The sequence below is a fragment of the Anopheles darlingi genome, chromosome 3, assembly GCF_943734745.1.
Source record: "Anopheles darlingi chromosome 3, idAnoDarlMG_H_01, whole genome shotgun sequence".
Taxonomy (NCBI): Eukaryota; Metazoa; Arthropoda; class Insecta; order Diptera; family Culicidae; genus Anopheles; species Anopheles darlingi.
The window spans coordinates 40,100,939-40,118,438 of record NC_064875.1 but is presented as its reverse complement, the minus strand read 5'-3'; the positions used below and the strand labels follow the sequence as shown (position 1 = coordinate 40,118,438).

At 44.8% G+C, this 17,500-nt stretch overlaps 2 protein-coding genes across 3 annotated transcripts in view; both read right to left on the bottom strand.

Moving 5' to 3' along the window:
* The window catches only part of LOC125957705 (bifunctional heparan sulfate N-deacetylase/N-sulfotransferase), a 145,077-nt gene that overhangs the window by 25,299 nt on the left and 102,278 nt on the right, over positions 1-17,500 (bottom strand). For both annotated transcript variants that reach the window (XM_049690574.1, XM_049690575.1), the window contains one exon: positions 8,649-10,142. In XM_049690574.1, coding sequence (XP_049546531.1) covers positions 8,649-9,475 — 827 coding nt within the window. In that variant the 5' untranslated portion in view covers positions 9,476-10,142. The remainder of the gene's footprint in view (positions 1-8,648; positions 10,143-17,500) is intronic.
* On the bottom strand, positions 3,489-5,634 carry LOC125957717 (uncharacterized). Its single transcript, XM_049690600.1, has one exon. It carries the CDS (start codon positions 4,797-4,799, stop codon positions 3,738-3,740), a length of 1,062 nt encoding a protein of 353 aa, XP_049546557.1. The 5' UTR covers positions 4,800-5,634; the 3' UTR covers positions 3,489-3,737.

The window sequence follows — 17,500 nt, the reverse complement described above, 5'->3', positions numbered from 1 at the left end:
AACAATAAACGATGGATTGTTGAGGAAGAATCGTAATAAAAAAATGGGAGGGCCAATGTTGAGCTTTCGAGTTTGTGCGATGTTTTTCCAAACAAACTTTTCGCCGCTTCGGAAATGCCAGTGGCAACTTTCGAACAACGATTTCATCTTCTTTTTATGATTCAGAAGAGACCACCGCCAGCGTGCTTTGGTGTTTTAATGCTCGCTCGGTACACAACCGGATGATGGAGCTTCCGTCGATCCGGTTGCGCCGCCGCCAACTGATGCGATTGTACAGCGTGCAGTTCCGGTAACTCCAAACCAACCCTGTACAGCATCAACAGTCAAGAATAGTTGGAAACACGCAAATTCACGGAATTGCTGGCGATGTTTGCTGTAATCACAAATTATTTATGCAAATGATATGCAACCTTTTTCTTTTCAAAGTTAATGTTTTACGATTACAATGATGATACAAACAAGTCAAAATGAAACTCTGTTAGCACGATGAATTCAATTAAAACAGGTTGTATTTCTAGTTTCATGACAAAACATTGTTTTTGTGAAGATATTTTTAGGAAGTTCTCTATCATTCGTTCAACAAGAAAACATGTGCTATGGAAAGTTATCGTATTTTGTATTTGCAAGGCTAAGGTTCACATAATCCTGTCCTAACATAATTTATCGAAAGTGTTTTGTGCGGATAAAATTTCTTGGAATTTGACTTGAAATACCAAGAGTGAACTTTGCTGTTAAAGCTTTGAGAATTATAAAAGCGTCCACTTGAATTAAAAGAAGAAAAATCATTTGCACTGAATTGTCACTAGGAAACGGAATGTGGATGCAGTACGACAATGCTTTAAAAAAATGAATCTGGTGAAACAGATCCTATCACATATCGTCAAATTGAAACTTAATTTGAAAAACCCATGAAGTAATGTACAACACCAGTCCTTCCTGACGAGTACTTATACCCAACGGTTCACTTCTTATTAAAGTATCGGAAAATGAATCTCTAATTGGATCCCTTCAACAGATGATGATTTCTCTAGACATGGAGCTAGGAAACTATCGAAAAAATTGAAGCAAGTAACATAGAACGTTCAACAACGCTTTCAAATTGAGATAGTCTATTGATTTTATTTGTTATAATTAACGCAAAACGGTTGAATAAACGATGCACGAGCTAATTAACGATCCAAATGCATTAAATACGAACAACACTCGGTTCTTGGAAGGAATTTCCACCCAACAAGCGTTTCTAAAAACTGTCGATAGCGACATAAGCGAGTTTCGAATGAAAAATATGCGGGGCCAAAATTCTCTGCATCACCAGCACAAAACTTCCAAAATGCGCCAGAAATCGAATAATACCACACCCAACGCACCCGAAATACGCGCAACCACTCTCTACAAGCGGTCAGTAATATTTATTCAAAGCCACACACACACACATTCCAAGCATTCTCCGGACCCCGGAAATGCATAATTCAAGCGCGGTCAATCAAAATCGCTCCACATGTCGATGTTTAGGGGATTGGGAGTTCGGTGGCGTTCTGTCCACCACCGTCCACCATTTGCTCCTCCCTAGGTGCCGCGAAGGTGCGAGTGACGGATGTTCGGTTCGGAGGGCAACAGACTTTTTGAGCTGTCCAGTTCCCGGTGCGTATACACGGGGTCAAACAACCGGCACGTCGACCTAATTATCCTTCATCATCGACCGTCGATCGATGATGATGATGATGACGATGATGGCTGGCTGTGGTGTGTGGGATTGAGGCCGTGGTGCTAGCGTGATGGACGGCGTTCTGTTGCATTTGACAGATCGCTCCTTATCAAGCGTCGAGTACACTCGACCAGGACTGTTGGCAACGCTATCAACAACAGCAGCAGCAGCACCTCAGCTCCTCTTCTGCACTCTTCGAAGCTTTTTTGCGCCCCCCATCCATTGGTTTGGGGAGGGAGGAGGCTGCTGGTAAAAGGGGTAAAACTATGACTGAATAATGAGCTCTTCGTCCTCGTCATCCTATGCAATCGCCACCCAAACCAGTCAACCAGAGTATGGGAGGCAATTTCAAACCATCCAACGCACCAAATACTCATATTTATGAGCCTTTCCAACGGATTCCAGTGCGCTGTCGGTTCCAGCAACCATTAGCCGCATCGGTTACCCACGACGGATGGAGGATGGTAGTAGTGGATGGCCGGAAATTAGCCTAGTATGCGCCACCCCTGACCGCTGGCGCGGTTAGCGAGGGAAATACTCCCGCCACAGAAGTAGCGGAAATTTGTGGTCCACGCGTTCCACCCAAACCGACGTTTGACGCTACACCCTCATTCCTCCGGGATATCCGCGATATCCCAACCGCGATGGGGCATCATCGAGAGTAGTGGCTCCACTCCCCGTGCGCGTTGCTTGGCCGGTTGGAATTTATTTGAATTTTCCTCGCAAATACATTCGTCCACTTTGCTGTCGTCAATATTTAATTATTACACCGCAAAACACAAAACACGATATGAATATCAGCAGCAAACGTGTAGCTGTAGGGGCATATGTTTGACTTGCTGCTCTAAATAGTAAACCATTTAAACTCTATAGAGTGTTGTTTGCTTTGGTATTGGAATGGAATCATTAGCTTTGTTATGAGGGTGTGGTTAGATTCTGTTTCATAAATTAAATTAACTTTTAGTAGGGGGAAAAAATTGCTTTCGGGGTACTATGTGGCACGGACCATGTGTTAATAACACATCAGTGCAGGGCAGATAGAGATACCTTAAAGATCATATGGTTTAGCATCTGCGGCGATGTCAACTATTTGGACTGTCGGTTTCAGAAGGATTTTCTCTTTTCTTTTCGTGCAAATTCCTTTTTAATTAATCTCAAATAGAAAAGATATCGGAGAGCACAAAGAATGAATTACAGAGAAGAATTTCAATTTTTGACATTAACATTAAAAGCCACACTCGATAACTGAATAAGAAATATATACAAAACAATAGGAGTAAATCAATTGAATAACTTTTGATCGATATAGTTACTTCATTAAAAAAACACACACTTGTGATGCTAATATAGATAATAAGAGACGATAAACTATGATTTACTAGTTTGTTGGAAAAAATGGAACTGGAACTGGAGCAATCGTTTAGTGGAAACTATTGAAGAGTAAAACGGCAACAAACATACTCGATAAAGCTTTCATTAAAATGGTCGATCAAGTGTAAGGATTAATCATCAGTGAAGGATTAATCGTCATATGAGAAGGATCCATACAAAAATGAGACATTTTAAAATTAGGCTTAGAACAAGCAGAACCAGTTTTTGATATATTTTATGGTTTTTGAATGGATTCATTGCAGCTACTCATGAATGCAAATTCGGAATGGTATGGCCTTTAAAGTAGACTTTTTAACAAATACTTTTTCCGATAGTTGTCTTATTCCCTTCATGGCATCATAGAATAATAACATCATAGTAAGTGTTATAATACCACTGATATCATTAGATACCGTTTGCAGCTTATGCAGCTTTGCGTAACCATCGACTGATAGTTGTTGCTGATAAAATAATTACTGTAAAATGTTAAGAATGAAACCATATAATGAGCACAGTCGATAGCACAGACAATTTTAAAACCATTTCACAATCGCACCTTACGCGAACACCTTTATTGAGCCTGAACAATACTAAATACAATTAAATAAAACGCTCTCTAACAATCTCGGTCCGCTAGACGTGCACCACAAATCGCAGTCACTCAATGAAGATTGATCGCATCATCTGCCTTCCCATCGGTCTTGCTATCCGTCCCGTCGCCTTCCACTGACAATCTGCCACTGAGATGCTGTACCTCGGATTCGAGCCGATGCACCGTCTCACGCAATTGCTGGTTGGCGCTGGTCAGATTGCGCACCATATCACGCTCCTGCTCGAGCTGCAACGTTTGCCGATCGAACAGGAAATCCATCACCGTGTGCGTGCAGCAGATCTCGTTCACCCACTGATCGCGGCACGTAGCATCCTTGCGCACGATCTGAATCTGGTGTGCCTTGATGTACCCCGCAACCGTACGCAACCAGTGACAATTCCAAGGGTTTTTGCGCAGCGACACCACCGTCAGGGCGGGAAAAGCTTCACTGAAGTAAGGAACAAACGTAAGCTTGTTCTTGCTCAGCGAAAGGGTCTGCAGCTTGGAAAACTGAAGCCCTAGCCGAGAATCGATCGCCTTGATTCGGTTGTCGTAGATCGATAGGATCTTCAGAGTGGTTGTCGTATTGGCGAGTAGCTCGAGATCGAAGTACTCGATAGAGTTGTTATACAGGTAGAGCTTCTCCAATCCAACCAGATAGCGAATGTTTCGTGGTACATTCACAAGACCGTTGTGAACGATCGATAGCACCTTCAGTTCACGATTTTCCACCGGTTCGACCTCCACCTCCGTCAGTCCGTTGCGCTGCACATTGATCTCCGTCAGATTGGCGGTCCCGGCGATGAGCATACGCCGAATGCAGGTATTGTTGTACAGATGCAGTTGGCGAGTGTCAGCGAACAGTGCAAAGACTTCCTTCGTGAAGTACGGTATCGATCCGGACTTGATCAGCAGCGTCGGATGCTTCGGGAACTGGACGTTTAGCTCGGTCGCACCACCGTTGGTGGAAACGTCCAGAAGCACATTTTCGACGAAACAAAAACCGGCATCATTGACGATGGAACACTTGTACTGTTTCGGTGGGTAGGTACTGGCCGCGAACGTCACCACGGGCACTAGAAGTAGTAGAACCAACACTTCTGTATGACATTTAACAGGTCGCGGCTGCATCGCTTCCTTCTGTTTGTGGTAATCACGATCGCGCTCTGAATACTGTCGAATGCACTACGAGACTAACGGCGATCGGTTCGAGTTTCGAGCACTAAGGGCCAGCCAACCAGCAAGCTAGCAACGATCGCTAACTCATCTTATCAGCTTCAGCTCGATGGCTACGACGAGAGAGGCTGAAGGATGCTTGGCGATGACGTCCATCCCCTGTGCTGGAAACGCGAACAGCAGTAAGGGGGTTCCTCCAGAATCCGTTCAATCACGATTCATGATCGACGTTCGCTTCAGCGAAGTCAAACATTCCTTCTCGATGATGACCACCACAGCCACGGACACGGTCTATCTCCTGAAAGACGACGATGCCTGGTTCCCTTTTTGTGTCCTATCAGTCGGTGTAGGTCGATGTTCCTATCGCCGAGAACCGTTCCTACAGCCGGATAACGACCTCTAGCAAGCAGCAGCAGCAGAAGGATGGACCCAGATAAGCCTTAACGACATGGACACCCCGGGTGACGTATACTATGTGTGCGCTCGTATGTGTACCAGCGAATGTGTCTTTGCTTCGGACACCTCGATGGATGGACGCGATGTTTCTCACTTGATGTCACCGGTACGAAGCAGTGCCGAGCGGTATTATCTCATGACGGGAGACGTCAAAGCATGTCTGCCGATCTAGACGTGTGCCCAGGGCCCAGGGAGGTGTGTGAGCAACATCTTGTGGTGATAGGAGAGGCTAGCATCGAACGGCCAGTGGCTTTATTTATCAACAGTTCAGTGTTTGCTTAGATGATTTGTTGCATTTTGTATTTCATTGCTATGTCTGAAGGACGTAGTATACTGTCTTTAGAAAGTTAATCAACATTCTGCCTACCAATTTATTTGAAATGACGAAATTAAATGGAAAAACCACTTTTGTATTCGTTTGATAAATCATGTAGTGCGACAATTAACATTGAAATCCTTATCTAAATAATTGTTTTCACGGAATGCAGCAAACTTACATCAAACGATCGATGTACGATGAGATCTTACCCCCCAAAAAGCAAGCTTTAACCAGATGGAAAACATTAACTTTACTACGTCAGTATTTCCTACGTCACAGCGCATTTGCAAAAGAGTCTACTTTAAGAAGGTCACAAAACATGACTGCAAGAAGTTTTCGGCACCCATTACTGCTAACAACCTTTTGTATTTTCAGAGCAAATAGTACACAACACACACACACACGGTAAGGAAGAGAAAGGCTCGTAGCCGGTACCCAACTTACTTGTCGGGATCCAGCCGCCTTGTTTGACTGGAGTATTTAATTCATTAAAACTTGCTCCTCTGAGTGCACAGCGCTAAAGCGAGAACGGCACCCGGTTAGGCAGAGAGGGAGAGAGAGGGTCGTTGGGCATGTTTTCCAAATCACAACCCAAAAAGGTGGCCTACGGTTATGTAGGTGGAACAACACTCCACCAAATCGGTTGGTGAGCGTTGAGCGGCGTACCGCGTCAACTTTCTAGATGAGTTCCCAGGTTCAGATGGAGATCAGATTTAAAACGATGCTATTTTTTGTACTTCGTATTCTACTGGCAGGTGTAGGTCTGGATGTTGGTGAATGTGTTTCAGTAGCAGTTTTTGCTGCACAAACCGCTGGTAGCAAACCGTTTCCACATCGCTGGTCTAACGCGTATCAGCAAACACGAAAACAGTCTCGTTCAGATGATACCTGCTAGAGCACATTACAACGATGTAGTTAACTGTACTACCCCTGGGGAGTTTGCAATTGCATGTCGTTAACTGCGACTCTATCTAATCTGCATCTCGTAGTGAATGTAGAACCTTCCTTCTTCTACCGAAACTGTTGTCCAAACCATTTCAGCACACGGGGTAAACTAGAAAACAAAATGCCCTCCTCTCGAATCGGCAAAACCCACTACCACTGCGAAGGAAAACGAAAACGGATCGAATTCTTGGAACTGTGACAATTTACTTCCTTCCAATTCTCGAGAAAAGGTCAAAGATGGTACCATCCACAGTGGCGCAGTGTGGCTTTCCCGGTCTGGAAAATACCCATTGTTAGTCAACCGTCCTTCACGGTACGAACAAGACAAAAAGGCGGCCGCCCCTTCTTCTCGTTATTCCCGTTTCGTTTCTCCGCTACGACGATGCTGGAGCCAAAAATTGAAATTGAAATTAAGATAAAGTTTAAATTTAATTAGATTTTATCACACCGACCCGAGCCCCGAGAACTAAAGCCGCGGGGTCCATTCGCTCGATGTCGACGCTTTTGTCGGTGCCCGAGGAGGTTTAACTCTTTGCGCGACTGTTTAATTCCGGCATTACCGACGACGGGCAACGACCATCGCATGACCGTCAGTGTTTTGTAGAGGAAGAGAAAAGATGCTATTGCGCAAAGTGCAACCTCTCCGCCAACGGCCAAAGATACGGGAGTACGTTTGAAGCTTGGATGCTAATGCTGCACGTTCTTATCACTTCCCATTTCTCGGGGAATTTATGGCAATCGCGGGGTAAACAGTGAGGATTATGATTGTTTGTCGCAGAGTTGAAGGTAGGGAAGATAACGCGCTCCGTGTTCCAAACAAGCTCGGTTGAGCACTGCGTTGAGCTTCTATGAGTTCGGACTGATAGCTTTATCAGGACTGCTGCTCCCGCTCTGTTCGGTTCATTATGCAAAGTTTCAAAGCCTGCAGCAAATGGCTTCAACAAAGGCAATAAGTGCATTCGATACCGTAGTTCCGGCCATGTCCTGGCCAAAGTTCCCGTACCACTGACAATAGGCAGAATGGACAGAAAGGAAACCCAAGTTCCGTCAGAAGTTAATTCCTTTTCCGAAGAAAGCGGCCCCTCTTGGAAAGCTGCCGAATCGATGCTGTGTGTGGTTATGATCGTGGTGCGGACCAACATAAAAGAGCATACAAGAGAGGGCGGAGATGGTCATCTACCTACAAGCACTTGGGCGCATTAGTGAGAATGTGAAAGTTAAGCTTGCTAATTCATGGTGCATGCATTGGTGCAGCAGCATCGTACCGCGGAGGGGGAAAGCTTGACTCAATGCTAACAGCCCCTTGGTTTCTTCTCGCTTCCGAACCATTATAACTATCAGATGTTCTGGTCTTGCGAAATCGGAGGGTTCTCTCGGTCCGCAAGACCGGGCGTAAATTAAATTCTTCTCCCCCTGGTTCTTGGCGACACAATTAAATGGCCGAGTAGAATAATTTACAGTTCATCGATCCGATTCGAGCCTTTTCGAACTGAAGGTGCAATCGAGTGATGTTGGTAAAAAGGAGAATTGCCATCCGAAAATGTACTCGTCCTTTAGTTGGGTTGGATGGCAATGGTAGCATCATGGCCATGGGAAGCACGGATCGTTCATCGTAACAGTATTTCTTGCTTTCACCGTACCAGCCCGCACTCGCACTCGGTTGAAGCTCTGTTAACAGGTTAGCGAGTAGAGTGTGCTGGTAGACCACGTGCTTTGGAAAGGAACCTGTGACACCTCAGGTCCTGTGGCCTGTGTCTAGGGATAGTGGACAGTGGCGAAAGCATATCGGTGCTTTAGGCCGGTAAGATATACGATCCGAGTTGAGTAATTTACGGTTGCAGGTATTTTGCAGTAGGCAGTACAAGAATGGCGAAGATAGCAATTTGTTACCATGGTTCCAATTGACGGAGAAACCCTGGTTTTTATGGTGAACTGAATGTTTAAAGCTGGACGTTAGTTTCAATGCAAGACGTTAGCTGAATAGTTCATTTCACTTTCAGCACGTTGAATTCTATGCGATTTATAACATTGACTTGGGCCTATTGGCATTCCGTAGTTTGGTTTAAGAAGTTCAGTTCACTCACCTAGTAAACGTGGAGCTATCCATAAAGTACTGCGAAAATCCGACGGTTGCCACGGAAAATACGACCAACACAATGAGGATCGTGCGTATCTTGCCCAAGTAACATCGGGAAAATACGGATTGACTCCAGCTGCTGCTCCCATTGCTGCCCCCGTTTCCGCTGAAGCCTCCGATGAGATGAGCACCGCCGTTGCTATAACTACTGCTTCCGTTACCACTATGGCGACTATGACTGCTGTTGCCACTACTACTGCTGCTGTTGCCACTAATCACCTTCGAGCTGATGCTACCCTCGACGTGAGCACTATTTACACTAGCTAAACCGTACACGTTACACGCTCCACCGCTACTGGCCGCTTTACTTATCCCCCGTCCGCCACTCCCAATAATGCTATCCGACTGGCCTCGTCCCATCGTTCCATCAGCTGAGCCAGCGGGAGCGGGTTGATGGTTGCTCAATCGCTGGTCCGCCTGACCGGAAGCAGGTTTCGCCAAGGTCGCTGACGACGTCTGCCGGTTCTGGTCGATCTGCAGACCGTTGGGGCCAATCGTCCTGTCGTATGCGGGCCGTTGCTGTGCTCCCAGACCGGTTGCCAATCCTTCTCCTCTCACTCCTGTCTCGCCAGCTCCTCCACCTGCTCGTCGTTGGCTGTGCTGCTGATGCTGCTGGTGGTGTTCGTGCAGACGTAAGCTTCCCGTCGTAGTCGTTACTAGCCCCGCGGATGGCACTAGACTGTGCTGCTGTGTTGCTGCGTAAACGTTCTCGATGCTGGCGGATGGCGAGGATGCGGCACTCCATAGCTGCGCCGTGGATTCCGATACTTTCATGGTGAGGTAACGCGCTCCGACCGAGCCGCAATACCCCAGGTTCCTTTCCTCTTTTCACACTCACGCGGCGTAGTAGTTCACCTGTTCACCTTCTTCTATGCAACTCGCTCCTCCCTCATCGGTCTCACTTGCAGAACTGATGTCCCTTGCCTTTACGTGGCATGTACACACACGACGACGACGACGACAATGGTGGGTAATTAAAGGCGCTCGACATGGAATGTTTGGCGCCCGGGAATATAGGAAAGAAGACGCTCTGTGGACGTGCATCAACGTGCCATCGTTAGGCGTCCGGGTGTTCTTACACTTTTTTGGAAACTGTTGCTTTTAATAGGCATTCCTGCTGGCCTTCGAACCATTGTTCATATACACACACAGACACACACATGGCGCTGATTGACACAACCGGGAGGAGCCAGCCAAGAAAGGAAACTCGCTTGGCTGTTGCTGGACGGGTAGGTAAGTGTTCACTATCTAGCGATTCGCCCGCTAACGGGGGTATACTATCGGTGATGGATCGAAGGTGCGTGATTCTATTTCCGTCGTTAATAACATGCTCCGTTGTCGGGTCGTTGGTATTTCTGTTAGGTATTTTCAATTAATCAAAGCCGACGCTATGGATGAGTTCACACTGGCAGAGATTGAGCTACTCGGGTTGAGTTACGAGCTGATAAAGATAAGAAAAGAAGAAAATGAAAGTAATATTAATGATTGGTACCATTTGGAATGTTTTGAAAAGATTATTTCGGTAGAAGAGGAAAAGTAGAATTGTATTGATCATAGCTTGTAAATCATTTGAACAATATATTATTAGAAGAATTTTATAGAAATAATTAAACAAATATGAGACATTGCTGGTCTAACGAGCTTTTAAGCCAAATTGTTGCTGTATTACATTGCTTTTAAAATGTATCAATAAGTTGTAAAAATATATACAGTGACCGGCATAAGTAAAAGCCCACCCCTTGATTTTTGTAGATTTTTAACTATAAATCCTACATTTTCTATCGTAACCGGCAAGTGTAGTGGTTTTCTTAAAGCTTGAACATTCCTCTTTCAGTTTCACTAGCTTTCATCTCGATTGGATCGATAACAATTTTTTGATAATTGTTTAAATGAGAGTTGATCGATCACAGTTGCGACAAAAGTAAAAGCCCACTTTGCAAAAAATATAATTGTGACTCTAATAAAGCCCTCTGGTTACTAAATCTTTGTTGGGCCTTTAGTTTACATCCGTTTTAAAGTTTTAGGTTCCCTCCCATTATTGTTTACAGTAATTCAATCCATCAATCGTAGCAGTTCCAGTAGTAAGTCGATTGCACACGGGTTTTCGCTAAAGAAATGGGTGTATTGGAGGAAAAAAAATCGTTGCATGCCTGAAATCTTCTTATGCAGCATTGATTCAACCATGTGTCTCAACAGATATTAGCAGAAAAAATATTATTAGTAGGGGACGTCTTTATGCCATCATGATTAATAACCAATGGTCATCAGAACAGCAAATGAGATTTTAAAACGGACGTTCTAAGAAGACGAGTGATCGAACAAATGATAAAAACCATTCCAGAGATTAGGAAATCGTTAGAATTAACTATCTGTTCCATCATGAAAACCCTGTCGCTGTCTATTTTGGAGCAAACTATGCCACATTAGATGAGCTCTACATGAGTACAAGTGTACGTATGCTAAAAGGCTTCAGTTTATAAGCCAAAAATATGGTTAAACGTTAGAATTTCACCCGGAAATGTGTAACCAAGCTAAAAGAAGGCTAGAGCAATGATCTATGGTCTAACGAATCATAAATGGAAACATTTAATATAAACTATCACGAAAGAGATCGGCGGAAAATAAACCATGGTTTGCAAGAACGTAATGTATCGGTCATAATCAAGTACGGAGGTTGTAGTATGAAGTTAAGGGGTGGATTTTACATGGCTCTTGTGGACATTTTAAAGAAAATGATGGTATTATGGCGGGTGAAATTTATGTAAACAACCTAAATAACTCTTTGATAGGTTCAGTACGAATAGACCCATTTAAAAGCAATTTTGGTATGCAACAGCGCAATGATCCTAAACATACCGCTAAATGAACTAATATTTCTTAATGTTCCCGTGTCATTCTCCTTCTCAAATGGCCTTCTCAAAGCCTTTTAACGGATTTAGAATTTGTGGGGTATTTTAGATAAAAAAAATCATTAAGAATTATGTTACTATCAAAAACAATTATTTTTGAAAGTTATTCAACGAGAATGATCCACAAAACTCCTGAAATCATGTAAACGGTATGTCAAAACGCCTATAACTTGATGTCCGGGCTAAAGGTGGACCATATTAATTGTTAAGAAAGTTTCATTGTAGGTGGGCTTTTACTTTTGTCACAACTACGATCGACCATCTCTTATTTAAACAATTATCAAAAAATTGTTATCAATCCAATCGAGATGAAAGCTAGTGAAACTGAAAGAGGAATGTTCAAGCTTTAAGAAAACCACTACACTTGCCGGTTACGATAGAAAATGTAGGATTTATAGTCAAAAATCTACAAAAATCAAGGGGTGGGCTTTTACTTATGCCGGTCACTGTATACATTCGAATCGTATGAAAATGTTATATTAAGTGTCGAGTAATATTGCAAAATCATTTTCAAATATTCTCAACCTAGAAGGGCGAAGGGTGATATCGAAAGACATTGAATTATTTACGAAATTCTTTGATCACAATCATCACTTATTTAGACCGATACACGCCGAATGTAGTGGAAATGTCGTGTCGTGAGGCGGGGCCGTGCGACATCATTTGCATGGACATCGAGCACAATAAGCGGAGCCATTAAAATGACCCGAACCGGCGATTCGTGAGACCGGTTTGCATTCCTGTCACGGCTTGCTAAGGTCAAAGCGTCGATGATATCCCACCATTCGTCCGATCGGTGGTAACGATGACGGTTGTGACTATCTGTCACATACAGTTCGTTACCCAATCAAATGTGCACATTATTGGGAGCTTCCTGCCGGAATGCTCAAGCAGCTTCTACCTGCCAAGTGTACATTCGAGGGAAGTTTAGGGGAAAGGTAGCGCCCGGTGAATAGCGGCTGCTCCATATTTGATGCAGGTTTTGATAGCAACGTTGAAGCTAACGAATCCGAGGCGTGCCGATCCTGTCGAACTACCATCGCTTCCACCAATCGAGATGAAGTGAATGAGACGTTGAATTATGAAAGCATGCTTATCCGTGGGTGCTGACTGTAGGTATCGTCCCAATGCAAAAGGTAGGTCAATACATAAACCATAAGCCGGCTACTAGTACCGGATCATCCAATGTTGCTCTGGCCTGCGGTTTGATGGTTGCAATCAAAAATTCAAACTTATACTCACAAAGGATACGGAAATTTCCATACAGTTTGACACGGTTGCAACAGTCAAATTTGAAATGTGGTAATCACGGACCGGCGCATTGACAATCGCACTACGTTTAGTCACTTGGATGCTCACAATTAAACGTTGAACGGCTTAAAACCGATTTGATAAAACATCGCAATTATTAGTTTAGCAAATTCGGGAATGGCTAAATAGTTGCTAAATTGTCGATCCTCGGTGCTCCGATATGTTGCATTCCGGTAATCTTCTGAATAATCATCTCTTTTGGCAACGTTTTGCTATCAGAAGGTTCAACCCGAAACCGAGCAGATGCAGGACAAAATCGAACAAGAACTGAACACCACTGCTCCGGACGAACTGAAATCGGGCGCAAATAATCTGGAATGAATGTGCGATGCAGTGTCAAGTCCAGTTCTAATTAATACAATCGCTTATAAGACAAAAAATGATCAACGCCTGGAATTTTCTTTTTGTTGATGAAATTTTGGATGGAATTTTCTTTTTGTTTTGCCTCTTAATAAAATGCGTTAATTCGAACGATGATGTGCGTTAATTTTATCGATTTTAATCTGTTTCTTTGATCATTGCTTCATATTTTTGTTCCTTGTGATAACGAAACAATTTCGCAAATCGTTCATACATCGTATTTGCTAAGAAGTTGGGCAAATCCAGTTGGAATCGTCAGATAGGAATTGAAAGTTGGAAGCGTCAGGTAGTAATATAGTTTTAGTGATTTACCCATTTCTTTAGCCGCGAATGAAATTCGGTGTTAGCAACGACAAAATCAAACCGAACTGAATTAGCAAACAAAAGGAAAAAGAACAGTTGATAGCTACAAAAACTGACAAAAGTAGAAGAATGATCACGAACGTACACCTTAAAATTTGCGATCGACGAACAGTAGAGTCGGGTCCCGACTGTGTAGCAATTAAATTAACTTTTTCGATAGACAAATCGATAGAAGTATCATACAACCATTAGGTGGCACGCACGAAACGTACAAAGTAGCGTTCGATAGGGTAGCGTGTTTGATGTTTGTGGTGGCAGGTTGAAGCATCCAATCCCTAGCCTACGGCATGACCTTCACACGCAGAGTATGTGCGCGGAATATCAATGCTCAAAGCTAGAACTTAATCTATGCTAGGCTGTTCTGCTGTCATTCTATCAGGCCTAGGGAAAACGTGTTTATTTGTATAAGCAGCGAAAGTTAAGCAGTCCAGCAGTGGATTTTGATGACGAGTTTGGATTCTTTCCGATGACGAGTTTGGATTTTGGATGTGTAAAAGATTGAGGTAAAAGAATATGATGCATAAAGTTCAGTTGAACTCTGGATAGGTATTACCTATTCAAATTCATACCATTCAAGAAATCTAAAATCAAACTTGGTACACCTACTGTATTTTTTTATTTAGACCCAAATTTTGATTCTCATGGTCTATTAAAAACTGTTCAAGCATGATTTCTTCGAAAGTATCTTGGCTGCATGATTTTTGCAGCAAAAAACCGTTATTTTTTAAACTCCCACAACAATATATTGATGATATGTAGCCCCACACATTTTATATCTTTTTCTTTCAAAATGTACATTTTGAAAGATTATTCCATAATCGATTATAGATGGATTCCACTAATTGATGTCACCAATTGATGCTATCGCAATTACGATGAATACTTGGTAAAGCGAATCATTCGTTAGGATCTATAGAATGTCACTCTTCTAGATCGGTTCAATATACGCATCCGATTATGTAACACTTGCCCCGGTACCTCTCACACCCACAAATCGAAGCGATTTTACGCCAATTGAAAACATTAGAAAAACATATCGATCCCACCATCGACGACGACGTGTGTGCATGCGTGCAAGAGTGTTATTCCGACCCGGTCCCGTGATTCCCGGAAAATTCCTTGCCAATGAAAACAGCGTTTTTGATTTGCCATAATGATTTGATTTTGCACCACAATCGCCCGCCACGAGAGTCCCAGGAACTCGCAATCGCATCCTCGCCACGAGAATCGGAAAGGTTTTCCGCCGAAAGAAAACAATCATCATAGCACGTCTTCACATGCTTCCAGCAGACAACGTACGAGAAAAATAGCTTCCGACGCGAGGACCGATCCGCTTCCAAACATTCCAAAAGCATCCCCCCGCCCTTCGCTCATGTATCCCTTCCACAACGTTCCCCGTACGCTGTGTTGCTACGCTGTCATCTACTGTCATGTCTGGGCGTCGATCTCACCGAAGCCAGGCTAACCAGACAAACCAGACAGGCTCGCGCGCGCGTATGACATGTTTGCTGATTGTTCGCCGGTTCGCTGCGGTGCCTTTTCACATAAGCTGTCTTCTTGTCTTTTCGTGCTGATAGCGTGACGGCATTCCCCGTGCTCCTTGGCTCCACGTGGGTGGGGGCGGGATTGCCGGCGATGGATTTTCTCCATTTTGTATTTACACAAAACATTTCCACAAACCCCTTTTGTTGGGCCGCTTCCCCCTAGGATTCGTCGCCCGGAGGGGGTTTATTTCCGTTCCGTTCTGCCAACCGAACAAACAAACGCCGGTGGGGTGCACACCACACCACAATTAATCCGCCCGGCTTTCACAGGCCGGCCTTCTCCCTCCCGCGAATCGATTGTGGAAAATGGTTTACCGATTGATACGCACCATCCCATCCTTCCTTCGCCACAATCATCGCACCGAGCAGCGCCGCTCTGTCGCTGATTGTCAGTCGTCGGTCGAATCGCGCGCACCGCTTGCTAGATCTCGCCTCCGTCGCCATGTTGTTCGCCTGTCAGGCCATTCGCCAGGCCCTTGGGGTGGATTGTGCATTGTTGGGCCTTGCGGTGGGGTTTCGGGGCACATGCACTTCCCCGCACCAAGCGCCATTGGCCCGCCCGCGGTTGGTGTCACTTGGTGGAAACTTTTATTTCAATTTCATTTCACCAACAATCCAATCCACCGCCACCAAACCCCGCCACCCAGGGTTACGCTACGCCTCGAGGAAGAGGGCAAACACTGGAAAACAAATGCTTCGTTTTCCAATCAGAAGCACGCTGCTGCTGCTGCTGCTGCTGCTGCTGCTGCTGCTGTTGCTGTCGGCGGCACCATTTCTCCAGCTTTTCTTTTTTTTCTCTCTCCACAAAACTCCACCATAGCTGTCTCGCGTTCCTAACCTGCTTTAGTCAACTTTTTTGTTTGTTGCCTGCGCTTTCCTCGTCGTAGCCCGTTATACTTGCGCGGTGACCCGCCTCCTGTTGCGTACCGTGGAAGGACCCGGGAATAGCAGTGCGCCTGTGGCGCCAGATCAAGGACCTCCTCCGGTGAACCTCACCGCACAAGCAGGCGGTGGTTTCTCGCTGGTTTTACCACATTCATATTTTGTGTTTGTTTTTTGTACTAATCCATTCGAGTATTTTTTCCCCCTTTTTGTAGTTTGTTGTCCAACTTTTTTACCTTTTCTTGGGTGATCTCGTGTTTATATGTGACCGGGAGGGGGGGTTTTAGTGAAACGTTCGATGACGACAATCTCCTCGGACTGGGAGAGAGCTCGTCCTGTTGTTTGGCCGCCATCACATGAAGAAATGACATGTCAAGTTTCTTCTCACCCCGTTGTGCCGACTGAACGGACAGAAAAGTTTCCATGCATTCATACTGCGTCCGCGTGACTTTGGGACAGTCCGGGTCACCACAACCACCTCCAGGATCGTGGAGGAGTCCGGGCCCGTCATCTTCCGTGACCACGAGAAACCCACCCCTTCTTCTGGATGTGGTCCGGACATTGGAAAACTTGCTGACAGTTTTAGCTGCAACAGCTGCGCCTTTCGTTCGGTTGGTGAGGGTTCTCTTAGCAAAGTTAGAGCTGTCAGTAGTTCGACAGTGAACAATAGAGCGATGCTGAGGTGCCACGAACGCGACATCTTTCGAAGTGTGTAACCAATTCTTAAATTAAAACACCAGAAAACACACCGGATCTTCGCCCAGACCCAGAAGTTACAAGTAGCTACAAAGTACAGTTGATCATAGCAGAAGGCAGATGCAAAACATTTCTTGGGAGTCTGTGCTCGAGGCGCTCGGGAGCAAACATTCCATCTTCAAGGAATATGATGGCCGAGGGCGGGGAGGCCAAGCCAAGCTTCTTAGAACGCAATCAATAACCAACGTGCTGCCACCATCCCGCTTCGTCTTCGTGCGTTCATCAAACGAAAGCGGTCTGCCTTCGTTGCGATGGCCGAGCGCGGCGTTTGAATTTAATTTACTTCCCCCAAGGGACCTTTCGTGGACGAGGCTGGATCGTAAATTCTGATAATGAACTCGTGGCAAACGCGGTGGTCGCAATCAAATGCCAATCAATTACTCACGGTTACGCAACCAGCCAGTTTCCATGAATGAGCTCTGACTGGCTGGCTGGATGGAACGCGCTTTTTATGCTTCTCTTTTGCCGCGATTTGATGAGCTGCAGTCTCGGCGCTATTACGTTCAGCGCGTTCAGCTGATGCGTGCAGCATAAGAAAATGGAATTTATATTGAGAAACCGATGTTTACGACTCAATTGATTGCTGCAAAGTAATGGTTAAAGCGCACTGTTCCTTTTGTCTGGCGATTCAAACGGGCGGCAAATCTTGATGCCTCCCGATATCATAGGACACG